This window comes from Octopus bimaculoides, chromosome 1 (genome assembly GCF_001194135.2).
Source record: "Octopus bimaculoides isolate UCB-OBI-ISO-001 chromosome 1, ASM119413v2, whole genome shotgun sequence".
Taxonomy (NCBI): domain Eukaryota; kingdom Metazoa; phylum Mollusca; class Cephalopoda; order Octopoda; family Octopodidae; genus Octopus; species Octopus bimaculoides.
Genome location: NC_068981.1, coordinates 113,331,503 through 113,354,140, shown reverse-complemented (window position 1 = coordinate 113,354,140; position 22,638 = coordinate 113,331,503). Strand labels below are relative to the sequence as shown.

Sequence of the window (22,638 nt, the reverse complement as noted above, 5' to 3'; positions counted from 1 at the left end):
CCAAGAACAACATACCTCAGGCTTTTTCCTCAGAGGTTTCCATTTCCTAGATGAGCTGCTATAAACAAGTTGGAGAACCTAGTCTACCCTAGTCAGAGTTTGCTGATGGTACAGCCCTGTTAAGGAGACCCTCAGCAACCAAAGACCTGGTTTTATATCAGAGTTTCCCTCTCCTAGATGGAATGCCTTCACCATCTGCCCAGGGACCAGCAATCCAAGTGGATAGTAGCATTCTAGACAAAGCCATGAAGTATATGAAGACATAGAAAGCCTGTGGCCCGCTAGGAATGGCTGCTGAGATGCTTAAAATATTTGGTGGTCTAGTCACCCATATAATTAATCAGATGGTACTTGAAGGAATCAAGTGATGAAAGTCATGGAGAAGGTCATAACCCAACTAATTAGAAAGAGAGTTAGTATAGATGAGATGCAGTTTGGTTTTGTGCCATGGAGAAGCAGCACCACTGATGCTATATTTCTGGTAAGACATGGAGAAAGCCTTTTACAGGGTTCCCCGATCCCTTATCTGGTGGTCAATGCGGAAACTAGGGATAGATGAGTGGTTAGTGGGAGCTGGACAAGCCATGTACAGGGATGCTGTCAGTAAGGTCAGGGTTGGAAACAAGTACAGTGAAGAATTCTGGGTAGGAGTCCACCAAGGATCAGTCCTCACTCCCCTCTTATTCATCAAAGCCCTCCAGGCAATAACAGAGGAATTCAAGACAGGATGCCCCTGGGAGCTTCTCAATGATGATGACCTATCAGAACTAGAGGAGTTTCAGATATGGAAGCAAGGTCTAGAATCGAAGGGCCTTAGACTCAATCCAGCAAAAACCAAAGTCTTAACAAGTAGGAAGGCAGACAAATCCCAAATCCCTTCAGGTAGATAGCTCTGTTCGAACTGTTGAAAAGGTGTAGGTAGAAACTCCATAAGATGTACCTGGTGTAAGTTATGGGCACTTAAGAGGTGCAGCAGTATCAAAGGGAGGCTAACTGGGAAGGTAGCAGAAAACAGCTTCCGTCACATTCCAGGGGGGAATATTACATGTAGTCGATAGCTTCCGTTACCTAGGTGACCATGTCAGTAGCGGGGGTGGATGCTCTTAGAGAGTAGCAGCTAGAATAAGAATAGCCAGGGCAAAATTCAGAGAGCTCGTGCCTCTGCTGGTGACAAAGAGCCTCTTGCTTAGAGTAAAACGTAGACTTTATGATGCATGTGTGTGGACAGTCATGCTACGTGGCAGTGAAACATGAGCTGTGCTTGATGAGGACAGCTTGCAAGAAATGAATTTAGTATGCTCTGCTAGATGTGTAATGTCAGTGTGCATACACAACAGAGTGTAAGTGCTCTGAGAGAAAAGTTGGACATAAGCATCAGATGTGGTATGCAAGAGACGACTGTGCTTGTATGGTCATGTGTTGCATATGGATGAGGGCAGCTGTGTGAAAAAGTGTCACTCCCTAGCAGAAGAGGAAACCTGTGGAAGAGGTAGATGCAGGAAGACCTGGGATGATGTGCTGAAGTATGACCTTCGAACATTGGGCCACATGGAGGCAATGATGAGTGACCAAGACCTTTGGAGATATGCTGTGCTTGAGAAGACCTGGCAAGCAAAGTGAGAATGTAACCGTGACCTAAGCTTGTGCAGCATAACAGGCCCATTTAAGAGTACCCTTCAACCATTGGGCAATAAACTGCACTTGTGAAGACCTGTTGAGTCAAGTGAAGTCATTGTTATGGGTGATGACATTACCACCTGATAGGCACTTGTGCCAGTGGCACGTAAAAGGCACCATTCGAGCGTGATTGTTGCCAGCACCATTCAAGCGTGGTTGATGCCAGTACCGCCTGACTGGAAGTTATGCCGGTAGTGCATAAAAAGCACCCACTACACTCTCGGAGTGGTTGGCATTAGGAAGGGCATCCTGCTGTAGAAACTGCCAGATCAGATTGGAGCCTGGTACAGCCGTCTGGCTTGCCAGCTCTCATTCAAACCATTCAACTCAGGCCAGCATGGAAAGTGAATGTTAAACGACGACGACGACGATGAGGAATATGGTATTTATTTTTTAAATATATATATATATATATATATGTATGTGATATTTTTATGTATATATGTGTGGTATTTTTATACTTTCTTATATATATGCTTTAAGATTTTTTTCATAATAGTGGAAATTTTTATATAATTATATTTTTCCAAGGTTCCTTTAAATAAGTTTATCGCTTATAGAATTGCTTACCTTTTTTAGAACTTAATCTTTGGTTTTCAGTCAATAGAAAATGTGTACCCCTTCTCAGATGAAATCTGAATTTAATTATGGATTCAATGTTGAATAGTTTTATCAAGATCACATTAATGGTATGCTAGGATGAAGCATTATAAGATTTCTATTTTATATAAAAGTACCCCCCTTTTTTAGGGCTCAAACTGTTTTATCTATCCTTCTTTTCTTGCTTGGTCCTTAAATCCCTTTCTAAATTTTATGATTTAATATACAAAATGTGATAATAAATTAATAATAATATATAAATTTTGCAGAATTTGGATATACATTTCCCCACTGTACCCTAAATACCCACTTAGATCTCATTATGATATCCTTTGTTTTCTATTTTTGGCCCCTTTTAATTGATAATCATAATATACTTTAAATCACCCCTGCACTTCCTCTTTCTGGTTATCACCTAAATACCATTATCTTGCTAGCATCTTCTGAGGTATGTTCTTTTATGTAGACATGGTGAATTTATAGTCACAGTAAGATGGGGTAGGGAAGAGTATCTGACATTAATTAATTTATCACCAGCAGCAAGAGCTTAACAGTCAATTCCCAATGGTTTTTAATTCTAAGGGGATGTAGAGTACTTGCTGTATTGGATCCTTTGATTGTGATAAGGATAAAGATGAATGTAGCTATATCACCACTACTGTTTCTTGACCCCCACCGTTATTTTCTTCTGCCACTCTAAATTATAGTAGGCTTTAAGTATTTTCTCCCTAAGTTCAGTCTACTACAACAGTAGCAGTAAGCATTGTAATTCTTTTATTCTTTAGTTCTGATGAAAAATTTGCTAAAAAATTACAATGGAGTATCCTGTATGTTGAAAACCTATATGGTCTTATGCACCGAGGAGAGCAGTGTATTTCAAATTGATGTAATGCTTGCATTGATTGATTAAATAGAGCTGCTTGAAACAGCCATAATGTGCTAGTACCTGGGCATCCTTGTTACTTATTTGCTTTTTATTCACCTAAGTTGAAGCTGTGTGAACATATTGAACTGACTTAGTGCCTCAACTTAAGTACCTAATTCAACTGAACCTTGGTTATTTCTTATATATATATATTGCATCATCCCAGAAATAATGCAGTATTTTTATAATTCGTTTATTTTTCAAAATCATACACTCTCCTTCATTTTCACTTGTATATGTTGATAAATATTCCTCCAGTACTGTTCTGACTTTGTCTACAGAATTCATGTTTTTTTTCCATCCAAATGATTTTGAAGACTGCAGAATAATCAGACGGGGAAATGTCTGGTGAATATTATGGGTGGGGCATTGTTTCCCATTCAAACTCTCCAGCCTTTGAGATGTCATCATCACTGTATGTGGCCAAGCATCAGACTCAGAAAGTGTGAGAGAAGTCCATTGACCCAATTTACTGACTTTTCCGATGGCACGCAGTAGTTGATAAATGGTTGAATGACCAAATCCAAGCTTCTCTGCTACTTCTTCAACAGTTACAATGGGATTTTGTTCCACCAGGATTTGCAGGACGTTCACGTCAAGCTCTACAGATGTTCCAGGATGAGGCTCACTTTCTAGGCTGTAGTTTCCAGCTCAGTATTTCTGGAACCACCGCTGACACTGGCTTATGTTTCTTGTCTGATCCCCATATATTGCATTAATATTCCTTGCACTTTCCGTAATGTTGTTATCTTTAGTGAACTCATAAAGCAAAGTATGTCGAATATGCTCCTTTGTCACTTCCATTGTAACTTTGAAAAAATAACTGTTGAAATTGAAATTTGCACTAAGAATAAGTACAAGGTAAAATTATTACCTGCTTTTGTAGCAAGTTGATGCAGGTAGTTTGTCCAGAACCCTTCCAAATTTTAGTTCATGCAATTGAAAAAACTGCATTATTTATGAGATAACCCAATATATATTGATGCGACCACCGAAAATACAAATTAATGTTATATCCCTATCTCCCGAGCTGGGTTTTGAAACCGTATTCTGGTTGTTGAGGATAATGGTATTTCCTTTGTCTTGTGAACAAGTACAGCTATTTTTAGCGTAGGAGTGATCGGTGACCCTTTCCGGTCACCAAAAGTTCAGAAAAACAAGTGAGGAATTGTACTGGACTGACCCAGCTTTGGGAGGGGGTAAGGTAGCACTGTAAAGCTAAGGTATTTGTGATAAACAAAGAATTGGCACGAACGGTTGGCCAGAGGAGTGGGCATGAAGCAGTTGGGTACAGGAGTTGGCCGCAGCAGTTGGCATCGAGCAGTTGGCCAGGGAGTTGGATGAAGTGAAGATGTCCTGTAGTTGGATGAAGAATATCAGCCAGTGAAAATGTCCAGCAGTTGATGTGAAGGCTAGCAGCCAACCAAGATGAACAGAGAGACTGACAGACAGAGGCTGAGAAAGAGAGAGCCTATGGTCAGAAAGGAACCAGTCAGCCGATAGGGACTGAAGCAATGAGAGAGAGGGACAGAGAGATGGGACTGTGTGGCAGCCAAAAGATCGTAGTAGTCAGTTGGTCACTACTTCTTGGATTATAGTAGGAGTTTTGAAAGAAAGGAAATTATTACGGTGAAGGTTTGTTCAAATATTCTTTAAAATGTACTTCGTCGTTACATGTGTTAAAAGAACTGTTAACTGTGATGTTAACTTAAAAGAAAAGAAAAGAAAGAACTTTGTGACATGTTGTTAATGGAATAGAAAAACAAAGAAGTGAAAGAACTTTTAATGGACTTGATGTACGAACTCTTGATTGTAAACTTGTGATTATGCAATGTTCTGAAACCTTTGTTAAACGTTATTTGAATTGTTATGCAATGTTTTATTCTGATGTTTTGTTTGATGTGAAAAGAAAGAAAAAAAGTTAGTTCCGCTACCCAACATATGGTCTCCGTGTTATTTCTTCCTCCTCCTTTTGCCTGTTGTCATCATTACGTGCTCCGGCCTGGGCTTAGTCGTGATGAACATCCCGACTCACTGGGCGTCGACGTTCACGCACGCACGAGTTCTCTCTTCGTCGAGGTGCTTCGCGTGCAGGCGTTCGTAACAATATGTATATACATACACATATGCATGAATGTATATTTGTAAATGTATATTTGTTGATAAACATTTTCTATGGCTGGATATCCTTGTCGTCAACCCTAACTTGTGTCCATGTAAAGTAATATTTTCCTGTGGCTGGACTCGACATGTTTTCATGAAAGATGGGAAACAAAGGACATTGCCTGTGTGGTGGGGCAACACTTGCTTACAATAATCACACAATATCAAGAAAAGGAGACACTCATGGTGATTCCTCCATTTTCACAAATAATTGCTATCTCTCAGTGTTTCCTCACTGTCAATGACATTTCTGACTTTCTGTCATTGACCTCTGAGAGGACTATTCAGTCTTGCTGCAGATCTGCATGGTTTGAAGCATAGGTGACAGGTGAAAGTTGTAACTTCCACTGGATTGACTGGATCCCTTTGTGGGATATGATCTTTGTGCACTGCATATGTCTTTTTAGATCTGGAATTGACTTGCAAACTTTTTCACATATTACACTGTTTGACTCATCTGGTTTAGGAGGAAGGACATTGCATACAATTGGTCTTTCATTGGGCTTCAAATGGTTAACACATCCAACCTCTATTGTTTTATGTTCTCATTGAAGTTCTGAAGACAGCTGTTCAGAAGCCAATGATTAGGCTATTTATGCTCAAGGCAAATTTCACAACCTTCCCTTATATGTCTCCTACACTCAACTCTTTCCAGTTCTTTACATTGATTTGCAGTTCCTTCAGGTTATCTTTTACACAGTCTTGGTACCTTTTTCTTAGTTTGTGTTGAAGACACTTTTCAATGTGCAGCTCACCACTGAACAGCTATTTGGAATCCTTTTATCTTCAATACATGCATGATCTGCTCAATGAACCTGAGTTTCTAAGTATAAAATTCACTTAGAAGGTTTTGGTTGGCCAAGGTTATAGTAGGAGACACTTGCCCACAGTACATGCAGTGGGGATGAACCTAGAACCAAGTGGCTTGGAAGCAAGTTTCTTAACTATACAGTTAAGTCTATGCCTAGCTATACCTGTAACTGAAGCAAATGGACTGCAACTAGAAATTGAACCCTAATTAGTTTCAACATATTGGAAGCTTATCTCCTCTTGATCTACAACACATGCCTAAACTAAAAATCAAACAAGCATTTCTTGGGTTTGATTTTTTGTTTTTGACTTTTGCTCTTACATGGAAAGAAAAAAGCACAAAATAAAAACAGAATAAAACAAAATAGTTGCAAAATTCTCAATGATACCTGAGTAAAGTTGTTGAGAGCTTTATGGAGGTTGGCTTGCATTCCTGAGGGTGGCTCATTAATAATTTTGATAGCAGATTCCAGTATGCCATGAGGAATAATGTGAGTGTCAGCAGATGCTGCGGGTTCAGCACTGATAAACACCCGGTAGTTATCATGACTGTCAAGACTATACTGTTCCAATTTTTTTTCGAACTGTGACAACCATTTAGCAACCAAGTGAACATTCTGGAAAGAAAAAAATTATTCTTTCATAAAATAGATATTGGATAGATGAAATAGAATATTATTTTGAATATTTAATTTTCATGACAAAGCCAATACATTAAAAGACAACCAAAAGTAAGGTCAACAGTTTGAATCTGTTACTGATATTGCATCCACAGTTGAACTATTTCTGATAGCTAAACAAGTATAGTAACAAATAAATTCTCTTAGAAAGACATCTAGCACTAAATATCTAGGGGTATAACTAATTACACACTGTACATTTTTTGCTATTTGTCTCTCACTCTTTATCTCCACCCCCACATGCATGCTTACATACATATATATATTAAAAATAAAAGGAAAATGCACTGAAATATTCATGTTAAAAGTATGAGTTAAAATATTTACCCCTCTCTTTCACGCTCATTTATTATTGTCATTTATTCATTTGTTTATCAAATTTTGTCACAGTTTGGCTGACCAAAAACTCTAGGTTATAGCTCTAGTTTGTAGTTAAGAATACAAATGCCTAATTATATCTCATTATTATTATTATTACTATTCTTTCCCACTGGCAGCTTGAGTTTCTTGAATTTTGCTGTTTCACAGAGCACCCACCCATCCTTTCCACCCCCACCACCTGTACCAGAAGTCTTTATCCTCTGACCTCTATTGGATGTCTTTCTCCTGAACACCTCCAAAGGTTTAATGTTCCCCCATCCCTGTTTAGGGTTTATCTCCTATGTAATGTAGTGATTATGTAGTACATAAAATGATGGTGTAGTGTATGCAGGTTGAAGGCTATTATATGTTTTTCAGGTACATGATGCTGCTGTCCCCTATCCAGGGTTTCATGGGCCCACACCATCCACACCCTCAGAGTTGAGACACTTAATGTTGGCACATTGAAAGGTAGGTCTGGTGAAATTGTTGCGATGCTTGGAGATGTGTAGATTTGTGCTGTATCCAAGAAGTAAGGTGCAGAGGAAGTTCTGCTAGGTTCCTCACAGGCAAAGAACATAGGTATAAGATTTTCTGGGTAAGGAACAGTGGACGGTGTCGGGGGCATAGGTATACTTCTTGTGGAGAAATGGGTTGATAAGGTAATCGAGGTAGTCAGAGTCTGTGATAGAATACTTAAGATTAGATTAGTGCTGCAACATGGGTTTGCAACCATTATCTCTGCTTATGCTCCTCAGCCAGGGCTACCCGATGGACAGAAAGACTGATTTTATGACACCCTCTTGCAGACTACCTTATTGACAAATGAGAGGGACCTTCTCTTTGTGGCTGGTGACTTCAATGAGCATATTGGACAACATGCAGGGGGCTTCCATGGTATACATGGTGGCTTTGGTTTTGGTTCCTGCAATGAGGAGGGAACCAGGCTGCTGGATTTCTGCGATGCAAAAGATCTTATGGTTGTTGGATTGGGTAACGAAAATCATGGAGAGCTCATAGCCCAACTAATTAGGGAGTGAGTCAGTTTAGACGAGATGCAGTTTGGGTTTGTGTCAGGGAAAAGCACCACTGATGCTATATTTCTGGTGGTCAATGCAGAAACTAGGGATAGATAAGTGGTTAATGGGAGCTGGACAAGCAATGTACAGGGATGCTGTCAGTAAGGTGAGGGTATCAGTCCTCAGCCCCCTCATTCATCATCGCCCCCCAGGCAATAACAGAGGAATTCAAGACAGGATGCCCCTGGGAGCTTCTCTATGCTGATAACCATCCCTTAATTTCTGAGTCACTATCAGAACTAGAGGAGAAGTTTCAGGTGTGGAAGCAAGGTCTAGAATTGAAGGGCCTTAGAGTCAATCCAGCAAAAACCAAAGTACTAATAAGTAGGAAGGCAGAGAAATCTTAAATCCCTTCAGATAGATGGCCCTGCTTGATCTATAGAAAAGGCATAGATAGAAACTCCATAAGATGTACCCAGTGTAAGCTATAGATACATAGGAGGTGCAGCAATATCCAAGGAAGGCTAACTGGGAAGATAGTTTTTGTGTGTGGCAAATGCTCAGGAGCAATAAACACTGAAAATGTGCAGAAAACAGCTTCCGTCACATTCCAGGGGGGATTATTACATGTAATCGATAGCTTCCGTTACCTAGGTGACCAAGTCAGTAGCAAGGGTGGATGCTCTTAGAGTGTAGCAGCTAGAATAAGAATAGCCGGGGCAAAGTTCAGAGAGCTCCTACCTCTGCTGGTGACAAAGAGCCTCTTGCTAAGAGTAAAAGACAGTCTGTATGACGCATGTGTGCAAACAGCTATGCTACATGGCAGTGAAACATGGGCTGTGCTTGCTGAGGACAGCTTGCAAGAAATGAATTTAGTATGCTCTGCTGGATGTGTAATGTCAGTGTGCATACACAACAGAGTGTAAGCGCCCTGAGAGAAAAGCTGGACATAAGCATCAGATGTGGTATGCATGAGACGACTGTGCTTGTATGGTTATGTGTTGCATATGGATGAGGACAGCTGTGTGCAAAAGTGTCACACCCTAGCAGTAGAGGTAGACCCAGGAAGACCTGGGATGAGGTGGTGAAGTATGACCTTCAAACATTGGGTCACGTGGAGGCGATGATGAGTGATTAAGCCCTTTGGAGATATGCTGTGCTTGACAAGACCCAGCAAGCCAAGTGGGATTGTAACCATGGCCTATACTAGTGCAGCATAATTAGTCCATTTAAGAGTACCCTTCAATTATTGGGCAATAAGCTGTGCTTGCGAAGACCTGTTGAGTCAAGTGAAATCATTGTCATGGCCAATGCCAGTACAGTCTAACTGGCACCTTTGCTGGTGGAATGTAAAAAGTACCATTCGAGTGTGGTCGATGCCAGTACTGCCTGACTGGTCCCGTGCTGGTGGCATGTAAAAACCACCATTCAAGCGTGGTCATTGCCAGTGCCACCTGACTGGCTCCTGTGCTGGTGGCACATAGAAAGCACCATTGAAGCCACTACTACCTGACTGGCTCTCATGTCAGGGGCACATAAAAAGCACCCATTTCACTCTCGGAGTGGTTGGCGTTAGGAAGGGCATCCAGCTGTAGAAACTTTGCCAGATCAGATTGGTAACTGGTACAGCCATCTGGCTTGCCAGTCCTCAGTCAAACCATCCAACCAATGCCGACATGGAAAGTGGACGCTAAATGACGATGATGATGATGAACTGGTTTCACTCATTTGGATAATCATGACTGAACAGTTAGTGATGATGTTATAATTCCATGTTACCATTCCATTAGTTGTTATTTGATATTGGTGACATTAGATAATTCAGTATAGTTGAAACATGTATTCTGTGGATATTAGAAAACCTAAGGTGTTGCCACTGAGATGAAGAAAAAACATTCTATTGTTCTCTTACATGAGCAGAAACTATGATGTACTATCAAAAAGTTCACGGACTAGTTGTGTAGTGTGCCAACAGATGGCATAGTTGCATGCACAGTGAGAGAGCTAGCAGTGACCTTCATGAGGCAGTGTGCTAAGTGACATCACTGTGTTTACTTCTCAAGTTGTGAAATTTGTGTTTTTGTGATCATGTGTATGCTAAAGTTTGTGATTTTGTTATGGACAGGAACAAAGAGCCAATGCAAAATTTTGTGTTAAACTTGGGGAGTCTGCTAGAGAGATATAGATCATGCTTTGGCAAGCTTATGGTGACAAGGTAATGGGTTGTACTCAATGTTTTGAAAGACATAGGTGTTTCAAAAGCAGAAGAATGTCTCTGTAATATGAGCAATCTGAAAGACCTGCCACAAGCATCCCCACCACCGGAAATGTGGTACTGTGCATCGAGAATTCATCCTCCAGGGTTGGACTGTCAATGAAGAGTTCTACTGCAACGTTTTGAATCATTTGGGGGAGGATATTTGGTGAAAGCAACTGGATCTGTGGAGCACAAAGAATTGGATTCTCCACAACAACATTGCGCCCTGTCACTGAGCTCTCCTCACTCGCGAATCTTTCACCCAAAACAACATGATATCACTTCTGCACCTGCCCTATTCACCAGATTTACCACCTGTGGACTTCCATCTCTTCCCCAAGATGAAAATGCAGTTCAAAGGTCACTGTTTTAACATTGTTGTCAAGATCCAGAGTGTATTGCAGAAGGTCCTCAGCTTGCTTATGGAAAACGCTTTCCAGGCCAAATTCCAAAAGTGGGTGGAACGCTGAGGCTGGTGCATTGCTGTCCAAGGTGACTATTTTGAAGGAGATGATGCTAAAACTTAGGCAAATACGTTTCTTTTATTAAATATAACTAGTCCTGAAACTTTTTGATACCACATTGTAATTGGGAATCTTTCTACATCTCTGTTTTGGAATAATTATCCTTTTTCAGAGATGTTTCACTATTCTTCAGTTACCAAGAAAATTGCATATCTTGTCAGAATATAATGCTTCCCTAATTTACATTGTAATACATCAACTGGCCACAAAATAGATCTAGGAATATATTGTATAAAAGATCATGGGTAAGGCCAGAACAATGCGAAGTAAATGCAAGGCAAATCTCAAGAAAACAAATATATGGAAAGCAATTAAAGAGGCTGGTGAAGAAAATCTGAACAGGATTAAGCTAATCCACCCACACGGTTTAGCTTAATGGTTCAGAGCACCGTGATGTGTAATCACAGAGGTGTGAGTTCGAGTCACATAGCCGGCCACCAACACTTTTTTCTGTAAAATAGGGGTAGCTTATCCTGTTCAGGCTATATTATTAGCATTATCCTGCATTTGAGAATTTAAAATTACTTCTTTAACTTTCTAAGACACCTCTACGCTTCTAAAGCAAACTTTGTTTCTTTGCTTAGGTTCATCATAATTTGAATTTATATATATTGTTATTGGAGAGTCATTCTGTTTTAATGCCTTATTAATTAACACACTCACCAATTCAATTTCCACTCATTTTTTTCTAAAATTTTTGTTGCTTCTTGTAACCTCTTCAATAGTTTTTGACTCTGTATATATATATATATATATATATATATATATATATATATATATATATATACACACACACACACACACACACACACACACACATTATATATACATTTATATATCAAGACATATAGTCATTTACTAATTGGGAACTCATAAATAAAGATATTGTATGAAATATATTACTTGTAATATGACCCAGTGACCTTCTTTGGCTGAAAAATCCATAGCTTGTTCGGCTACTACTTCTTGTCCTTGTCCAAGTGAAATATTATGGAAGTTTTTGTTAGCAATTGAGAACTTGAGTTTTTTCCCCAAAGCTTCAACATCTTTCAATGGATCAACACCAGGTGACAAAATGAAGAATATAGGAATAGAAGGTCCTGATTCTTCATATGAAATAGAAAAATCAACTTGTTTTCCTTCAACATACTGAACTCCCATTTTCTCTTCAATAAAATTCCTGTTTGAAAAAGAAAATTGAACCTGCTTAATTACTGAAAACAAGGAATGATCCACATTTATTATTATTTAGCTATTACCTGCTATAGAAAGATTATTATTGAACACTTACCTATATTCAAAAGCTCTGCTGAATTCACTGTGAATACTTAGATTGCAGCATTCTGGTAGACAGCTTAAATTGCAGATATATGCTGTTTATTTATCTATAATCTAGTTTACTAAGTTCAATGGAAATATAGCATTTATAGCTCTACATCCTAGAACAGGGCTAGTCAACCTGAAGCCAGCCTGAGGCCACATGTGACCTGCAAACGTTTATCTGGTGGCAAACTTTTATTGCCTGATACTTTCTTGAAATGGGTTTATTTAAACAAACATTTAAACATTTTTATCAAAAATTAAAGATTGTAATGAAAAGTAAGAAAGGAAGATACTACTGTTTTTGCAACGATAATATTTCATGTTGAATCAACAATCATTCATTCATTATAGCAAAATGCTTTCAATTCTGTCAGTATACAAGTGGCCTTCAAAAAATTTCTGTGATTAAAGTGGCCTGCAATGTAGTTTGAGTTGGCCAGGCCTGTCCTAGAGCAACCCTATTTCTTTTACTTGGATCAGATGAAAATAAAACATACACCCATAGAAATAGCTGCTGCATCAATATGCTCATTAATCAAAAGCACCATTGGAATAAAAGCAACAATCACAATCTGACCAAATTCACTCTGCAGTAGACCCCATCAGAATCTACAAGTGTATAAAAATAGATAGAACAATAAAATAACTATATGTCCAAATTGCCATTTTATATGCCATATAATTCATCATTGTATGACAATGTGCAGTATGGTCTTTAGTGAGGCAAAATCATGGTCTGTGTATTATATCTGGTCCTTTAGATGACTACCTGCATTACACACATATCTTATACTTACTTCACACACTTTCAACTATTTTTGTGATTTGCTTCATCAGCTGGTGGGATTCTGTAACTCTCCCTCTCCAGTACATCTTCTTTGTTCTTGTAAAGGTTAACAATGAGTGCTACATTAGTCATTGAGAATAATGTCTTGTACTAGATTAAATTCTACATGCTCCAATGTTTTCAGCATTTCAGCAACTATTTCTGACAAAACTGAAGCCTTTTCTGCACTTGTGCTCCTAATTACTCTGTGATGCATGCATGAATAAATTCTATTCTAAGTGGAGTCTGCCCTTTGTTTTCACTATTTCATTCATATACCTATTTAACAATCTCTCATTATGGTACTTGTATGCTTCTGTGCTTTTATTGTCATTGGGAGCAATTGTGTTGGTTACTTGGGACCCACTTGTTCCATTTACATCTGGTTTTAAATCAACATATGTTCTTATATTTCATGTTTCTTGTCCTCACAGGATTTAAGCATCTTGCTTTCAGCTTCTCTCTTGGTTGGGTATGCTTCATGTTTTGCTTCCTGCCTTACATTGTTTCTTTTTAGTTTATTTTTTCAGTCCTTTCAGATTTGTTTCATAGCTCTTTTCCTACACTATGTACCTATAACCAGGCTGGAGTCTCACTCCATCCCTAGAATTAGTCAGTGGCTTGCAACAAATTTTCTCCAGAAATTTCTATCCCCTTTATTACAGCCCTCTTCCACCTTTGTAAAAAAATATGACATCTAACTAAGTAGAAAAGACAAATACAAAATATAAAACAGAGAAGCAAACTTAATTTGTCACTTTGGTAATTTCTTTGCATTTATTTTGATTTAAAAAATGTTAACTTTTTTTGAATTTCAAGGATCCACTAGTTCTCAGTTCCAGTTTCTGTAGCATATTAATTGGATGACTTTCCCATCCATTCTTGGAACAAGATACCAACCTTGTTACAAATTGTTTGTTGTTTTAGCTTTTGTTTATTTTCCTTTTCACACTAAATCTCTTTATTTAAGATCATAATCAATTTTTGTGCACTCTTACCGTGCAGACAAATGGCTAAAAATGTTGTTTCAAAGAACAGTCATTGATATTTGCTTTGTCAGCCACTTAACTCATGAGGTTCCTTTCTTAGGATTGGTGCTTTTGTCTTTACTTAATGGAGGAGAATAGCAGCCTGAGGACATTGAAGGTCTTCACAGTGACCAATGTAAGAGAATATTAAGTCATTTTCTACTGAAATCCCAGATTTGTTTTTAATAAAATCAACAGAATGTATTACATGTGGAATTTCAGATAAATGACTTGATCCCTTCAAATGGAAAGAGAATTGTTCTGTTTGGATTCTACTGTTACTGTGGTTGGGAGGGGGATAACAGGCTCTAGTTATGATAAGAAACAGCATTCATCTTTTAAGTGAACAAAATATTTATTAATTTTACAGTGTTTTCACTGCTAGAGATGCTAAACTGTGCTATTCAAAGCTAGGTAGATTAAGCAATTGGTAGTTAAATATTTTGATCATAATGTAGTGTCAGTGTCAGTTTACAATATACTAATTGCTGTTCCAATTAGTATATTACTACTATTTATGTTATAGTAAAGCAAATAGAACACTACGTGTAATGCACTAAATATTCTTCCACAAACCTCATGGCATAAGTCATTCTATCAGGTCTCAGAGATCTCATTATACACAATTTTTGGAGTGAAGTTTTATTTTTCCATTCTTGAGGAAATTTCTCTTTCTCTGGACATTCACTTTCAATGAATTTCTTCCACCGTTTTGCTGAACCTTCTATATCTTTATCTAGATTATGAAAATCTTCAAATTCAATCAGAGCCTGTTAATGAAATTACAGCAAAACAAAACAAACCAAAACAATTTATAGTTTAATAAAAACAATATTCAATTTTGAATTGTTAAATTAACAAATTATTAAATACTATCATCATCAGAGTTGATACTATTATCATAAAAGAGAGAACATGATCTTAGTTCAGATTGCTGTTGCTATTATTATTATTATTATTATTATTAACATGGCGAGCTGGCAGAATCATTAGCACACTGGATGAAATGCTTAGTGGTATTTCTGCTGAAGTTGACTTTGCCTTTCATCCTTTCGGGGTCGATAAATTAAGTACCAATGAAACAGTGGGGTCGATGTAATCAACTAGTCCCCAACAACCAAATTTCAGGCCTTGTGCATAGGCACAAGGCCTGAAAGTATTATTATTATTATTATTATTATTATTATTATTATTGAGTGAGAGAGTAGTGCATGCCATCAAAGTGATACTGAGGTAAAATATATGAAGCCCAGTATATCCATCATAACTACCTGTCTGATAAGGGTACACCAGGCACATGCATCACAACCATATGTGCATGACATGGTGATCTCATATCAAGATAAACAGCGCATGACCTTGTATGTGGGGCCCAGTTAGAATTTTCTTCAGGTTGAGTAGCTCATCCTGCTAAATAAGGATTGTTTAAAGATGTTGAATGAAACACCCATGTTTCCAGAGGTGAATTATTCAAACCCCAAAGAATTCCTCTCAACACATAGCTATGATGCTCCCCCAGAGATGCACATTGTCAGCCACTAAGGGACGTGCTCAACTGGTTAAGGTTAAACAACTGGCAAGCAAATCTGTGGTATTGAGCAGAATATTTGCTGTAGCCCATCTTGTTGTTGTTGTTGTTGTTGTTGTTGTTGTTGTTGTTATTATTATTAAGGTGGTTAGATGGTAGAATCATTAGCATGCTGGGCAAAAGGCAAAATGCTAAGTAGCATTTTGTCCATCTTTATGTTGTGAGTTCAAATTCTACTAGGATTGACTTTGCCTCTCATCCTTTTGGGGATAATGAAATAAGTACCAGTTGAGCACTAGGGTCAATGTAATCGATTTAACCCCTCCCCCAAAACTGCTGGTCTAGTGCGAAAATAAAAAATGTTCGTTCTCCTCCTCCTCCTCATTATTATTATTCGTCACTGAGAGAAATCAGCTTTGATCAAACCTGGAAAGGGATGGGCTCCAGCAGATTTAAAAGCCAAGATATGTTGTATCTTAGATACATCTATTATCAAACAACTGTGCTTATTACCTGACACTTTATGATTATGGTGCCTTATGATTACAAATATCCATAAGTGAATTGATTGAACTGTTACCTTTTATATCAACTCAGTGGAGTTTATATCTTCTGGCTGAATATGGAGGAGAAACTGAAATGATCACTGCAAGTCAATAAATATATAGCTGACAGCAATGAATTTGGGGAGTTAGAAATTATGTAATACTAGTGACAGGATATAAACTATCAACTTCTCAGCTGGCAACTTTTAAATGCACAAATAAATAAAGAAAATTTTTATTTTTTCCTACCTTGATACCTCCCCATCCGGTATGGCTGATAAAATTCACAGGAGAGATTAGGTTTGGAATAAAAGGAAAGCGCAACAAAAAGTCCAGTTCCTTTGCATTAAGGTCATTCTTTAGTAAGAGAATCTATCAGAGAAAACACATTATTAATGGTATCTATGAAATAATATAGGATGCCATCAATTTGTAGTTTATCAACAACTAATCACTTATTCACACAGATATGTGCAATTTAGAATTACAAAGAATGCTTTTGGCTCTAGGAAGAATCATTGAATCATTTTCGTCACTCTTTGCATATCAGCTATTCCTTCTATGTGTTTCAACTTTTAATGTTCACATCTTTGTTAACACAATTGGTGGTGTTTATATTTATATAATCTTGCTTATGAGATTATGTGTATAGAGTTTAAAGTTTTGAGGTACCTGCTACATATGAATGAAGCCTTTGCATGAAAAGTTAAGGGAGAACAATGTATTGCATCATCTATTTGTATGTGTAGTTAGAGGTAATAGACAGATAGTTTTTAATGTGCTATAGGAAGAATGTGAGTGACATAACCATACTTGTGCAGTGTAGCTAACCCCAACTCACACCATGAACCTGAAGTTTGACAAGATTTTTGATCCAAGAGATTTTATTATCAACAGAGATAACAATTATATATATAATATGTATGTATCTAATATAGTTTTTTACAAAAGAAAGACAAAGAAAAGAAAGAAAAAAAAGCAGAAGAAAAGAAAAAGGTGACAGATAAAAAGGAGAAGAAAGAGATTAAAAAAACCATCAATGCAGCATCAAGTGCTTCAGACAATTTATTGCTTTGCAGATTGAATCATCCTTGATTGAGGAGTCTCATAGCTGAAAGTAAACCATGTTTCTACCTAGCTGAGGACCTTACTGTGTATACCAGCAACCAGTGAAAAAATCATATTGGATGCAGTGTGACAGTGTGGACATTTATTATATGTTAAACCAGTCCAATTTTGTATGCCCTCTGGTGATGACCAGAGCAGAAATGAGCAAGGTTAACTTGTTACTGTAACAGTGCAACCTAGCATAGTACTTGGAACTTGTGTCACTGTTGATTATACTGATATGCATAGGTGTTTTTTATGCTAACCTATGTTGATATCAATAATAGTTAGAACAGTGTATGTGGGAAGTTTTTACTATTGAAACCATAGTGTATTCTCCCTATTAGATTAGTGAGTAGTGTGGTGGTTTGAGAGTAAAAGTCTGAATATATATGATTTAGAGAGGAGGATATGTGGGCTACTGATGACCTTTCTCGCACTATTGAGAGGTTGATGGATCAGTATGATGTTTTGCCGTGATTTTAGCCAGCATGTAGTTTGGAATTTTGCTGTGTGGTATAAATAGTTGTAGATGTTGGTGAGTGTAGTGATTCTTTCAAAGCTTAAGTGTTTCCAGGGATAGTTTGTGATTTTATCATGCCCTGAGGTTTTGAGTTATTAGATTTACCTATTGTTTATTGGGTGTTTGATAGACGGAAGGAGTCAAAATCATGCTCTATTATTTGGTGTGGATTTTGTTAAATGATTTTTGAAGACATATTTAAAATTGTTAATCTAACGTAAGGTATATAGGACACCTTTGTTGTTAATGATGCTAATTATTCTATATACCTATGTAATGTTTGATCTGTGGTTTATTTTGGATAAAAATGTTACCAGTTTAAAAATTTCTCTATTGTTTTTGTCATTTATTTTCCTGTTTAGTTGTTTGATGCTGATTTAAATTTCTGTTATGTGTTTGTTTGAAGTTGTATCTGGTCTTTATAAGGTGGGTTATTTGTGATGTGCAATTGAGATTGCATTTATTCATATTGAATGTGTGTATAATTATTTTGTCGAATGTTTATGTTAGTGAGTGAGGTGTTCTTGGATTCTGAAAATACTGACTTTGTTTTTTGAAGTTTGTGAAAGTGATGTTTGCCCTATTCTTTTATGTGTCAGTGTACTGTGATGATAATTGGTACATGATCTGATAAAAGTTAAGTTGTGTTGCTATAATGTTATCTCTTGTATGAGGATATTTGTGAGAGTGTTACAAGATTGAGTCTCAATGCAGTTGCTCAAATGTTATGACCTGAAACCAAATCTTTAAACATTGCTCTACTGTGTTGAAATAAAGGTGTATGGTTCAGTAGTTAGAGTGTCAGGCTCACAATCATGAGGTAATGAGTTTGGTTCCCAGACTGGGCTGTGTATTGTGCTCTTGAGCAAGACACTTTATTTCATATTGTTCCAGTTCACTCAGCTATAGAAATGAGTTGCAACATCACTGGTGCCAAGCTGTATTGGCCTTTGCCTTTCCCTTGGATAACATTGGTGGCATAGAGAGGAGGTTGGTATGCATGGGTGACTGCTGGTCTTCCATAAACAATCTTGCCCAGACTTGTGCCTTGGAGGGTAACTTTCTAGGTGCAATCTCATGGTCATTCATGACTGAAGGGGGTCTTTACACTTTACCCTGGATAAAGTAACAATGTAATAATTTTTGTGAAACCGTCTCCCTCTCTCTCCCTATGTATGTATGTATGTATGTATGTATGTATGTATGTATGTATGTATGTATGTATGTGTATGTGTGTGTGTGTGTGTGTGTATGTGTGTGTGTGTGTGTGTATGCATATATGCACATAGACACATTTCTCAACACTATCTTTAAAGAGATTAGAACAAAAATATGAATTTCTATTCTGTCTACATCTCTCTCTGTATGTATAATGACACACTTGTATACACTGCCACATGTCTATATATATAAAATATTCTTTGTCTCTCTGTCTGTCTGTTTTCTATGCATTCTCAAACAGCTTGACCAAATCAAATCAAATTTTACAAGGCAATAGTATTAGACCTCGCAAGTGTCAACATGTAATTTTTATTTTCATTTGAATTCAAACAATGTAACATTTTATCTAAATAATCTTTCTGTAGCCAACTATAGTAAAGGATATTTCATACCACAATGACATCACATTTTGTATATGGGTGTGTATGTATCTGTGAGTCTGTGTGTTTTTGCATGTTCGATATATTAAGCCTCAGAGAATTAAATACACATACACATCTACACATACACGTCTACACATACATATACATATGTATATATATATGAGTATATGAGTGTGTATGTGTCTGTGAGTGTGTGTGTGTGTGTTTGCGTATTCATTACGTATGTTAGGCCTCAGAGAATTAAACACACACACCTACACATACATATACATATGTGATGACTGACAAGTATATGTGTGTGAGTATATGTGAGAATGTATGTGTGTGTGAGTATACATACATTTTTGTGACCACACACATACACACACACACACACATCTAAAGAGAAAGAGACACACACATACAAAGGGAGAGAGATAGGCCGTTATAGAGAGTGAGAGATACAATTAAAATGTTAGATTCTTTTGCGTGTTCCTTATGTATGTTAGGCCTCAGAGAATTAAACACATACACACATCTACACATACATATGTTTATATAAGTGTGTACGTGTCTGTGTGTGTGTTTGTGTGTTCATTACATACTTTAGACCTCAGACAATTAAACATACACACACACATACACATGTGATGACCGACAAGTATATGTGTGAGAGTGTATGTGTGTGATTATACATACATTTTTGTGACGACTGATACACACACACACATCTAAAGAGAGAGAGAGACACACAGACGGAGAGAGATAGACCGTTATACAAAGCGAGATACAATTAAAGCGTTAGATATTCAGAGAGAGAGACAGACAGACAGAGAAAGAGAAAGAGAGTGCCGTCCTGCAGAGATCTAGAATTGGCTCACAAACATCTACACATACATATTCATATGTGATGACTGACAAGTATATAATGAATATTGTTTACCTTGAGGTGTGAATGAATGTATGTCTATGTGTCTGTCCTAGTATATGTGAGTGTGTATATGTGTGTGAGTGTATGTGTGATAATTTTTATTTTCATTTGGATTAAAACAATATAACACTTTATCTACACATACATATACATATGTGATGACTGACAAGTATATAATGAATATTGTTTACCCTGAGGTGTGCACCTGTCTTAGTATATGTATGTGAGAGTGTATGTGTGTGTGAGTGAATGTATGATTGTCAATTACACTGTGTATGTGTGTGTGTATGTTTAATTGCCTGAGGTCTAAAGTATGTAATGAACACACAAACACACACACAGACACTTATATAAACATATGTATGTGTAGATGTGAAAGAGCTATACTGGCTCTAACTGATGAAATGGTTGATAAACACAATCATGAACATCTTCAAAAGTTAACAGATACATCAGAAATGACTTTTCGATCAATTCACACAACAGTCAATCAAGATCAGGCTGTTCAATACCCTGTTGAATTTCTCAACACACTTAAACCCACTGGGATGCCACTGCATAACTTGGCACTAAAGCTGGGTGCTCCCATTATGTTGCTTAGGAATCTTTACCCACCTGTGTAATGGAACTCGCTTAATTGTTACTTCCATGATGCCCCATGTTTTAGAGGCAACAATCATAGCTGGTAGTCACAAAGGAGAAAATGTCTTTATTCCAAAAATTCCTTTCATGCCTACAGATGTTCCATTTGAATTTAAGAAGCTTCAGTTTCCAGTCAAACTAAGTTTTGGTATTTCAATTAACAAATCTCAGGGTCAATCCCTCAAGGTAGTTGGACTTGATCTCTCTACTACATGTTTCTCCTATGGCTAACTCTATGTTGCATGCTCACGAGTTGGAAGCAGCAACAATTTATTCATTTGGACACCAATGAATATTGTTTACTCTGAGGTGCTTCAAGATTGACAGATTTTCATTTCTAAGTTCTATTATCATTACAATTTGGATATTTTTTAAATAAAATATAGATATTTTGAAATAATGATGAAAAAAAACATCTTCATATTTATTGTTTATTAATCTGAATAAGAACAGCTGTAACCCAGGCAATGCCAGGTCATTCAGCTAGTATACTAATATAACAGTATTATCTGTTTGTCTGTCTATGTGCCTGACTCATTGCCCCATCCCCAATGACCAACTGACTTGGTGGTATTGTTGTACTGAATAGATTGTATACTGTCTAAAAATGGAAAGATACATTGGATAATACAATTCTGCATATATTATATTAAAAAAAAAAACAATAGGATGGTGAAAGCCAGAACATCAGTCAAAGAATGAAAAGTTGACAGAAAAAGAAAATAACTCAAGAGTAAGAAACAGTATGTGTCATACCTGGAAAGTTAATTGGGAAGTGAAAATCAACTTGTCTCTTTCAAACAATCCCCTTGTGGTGTATTGATACACAGAATATGTTATCTTATCTATCAGGTTTACAACTCGTCCAGAAACATCTTCAGCGAGCTCAGCTTGTTCTATAGCCTTTTCAAATACTGTACTGAATGCCTGAAAAATGAAACATGTTTTACTTTAATTCTTTAATTCCTTATTCCTTTATATGTTTTGTGCATCATTAAACTTTTAAAGTGAGAGTAACAGGTTTGATATGTTAGCTAACTAATTATTTTAACACACACCTATTGAAATCTCTTAATGAGAATGGAATCTACTGTGGGTAGTTGATCAATGCTTTAATGGGAAATAATCCAATGACTATGACAGAGTCTGCCTATATCCTCAGAGGACAGCTCTGGTCACTTAGTGAGGTTTTGAGTTGCATGTTTTGCAGATATTTGGGACCTTTTCTGTTTGGCTGCACCTGTGGAAATTTTAAAGTTTACTGAAAATTTTGAAATTTGGTGTATTGATGTAATTTTCTGCATTGAATTTCAGGAGATAATTCACTTTTTCCAGAAATTTTTTTTTAAAGAGTTACAGAAGTTTAAAGTTTGATCATTTTTACCCAGCCAGAAAACAGGATTTGGAAGCTGTCATTTTGTGCATGACAGCATGTGTTGTTAACTGTAAACGAATGAAATATTGGTGGAATTCTGCTTTATGCACACCATATAACCCCTCATAACTTTATTTTTTGGAATTTTCAGAAAAGTTTTGCGAATTTGTATTCTACACATGAGAATTCATATGATTATGCACCCCCCCCCC

At 37.2% G+C, this 22,638-nt stretch overlaps 1 protein-coding gene across 3 annotated transcripts in view; it reads right to left on the bottom strand.

Annotated features, from left to right (window-relative positions):
• LOC106876453 (dynein beta chain, ciliary) overlaps nucleotides 1–22,638 on the bottom strand; it is a 628,322-nt gene that overhangs the window by 22,763 nt on the left and 582,921 nt on the right. For all 3 annotated transcript variants that reach the window (XM_052969374.1, XM_052969385.1, XM_052969379.1), the window contains 5 exons: nucleotides 21,808–21,978; nucleotides 16,515–16,637; nucleotides 14,769–14,962; nucleotides 11,919–12,195; nucleotides 6,565–6,792 (listed from right to left, as the gene is read on the bottom strand). In XM_052969374.1, coding sequence (XP_052825334.1) covers nucleotides 6,565–6,792; nucleotides 11,919–12,195; nucleotides 14,769–14,962; nucleotides 16,515–16,637; nucleotides 21,808–21,978 — 993 coding nt within the window. The remainder of the gene's footprint in view (nucleotides 1–6,564; nucleotides 6,793–11,918; nucleotides 12,196–14,768; nucleotides 14,963–16,514; nucleotides 16,638–21,807; nucleotides 21,979–22,638) is intronic.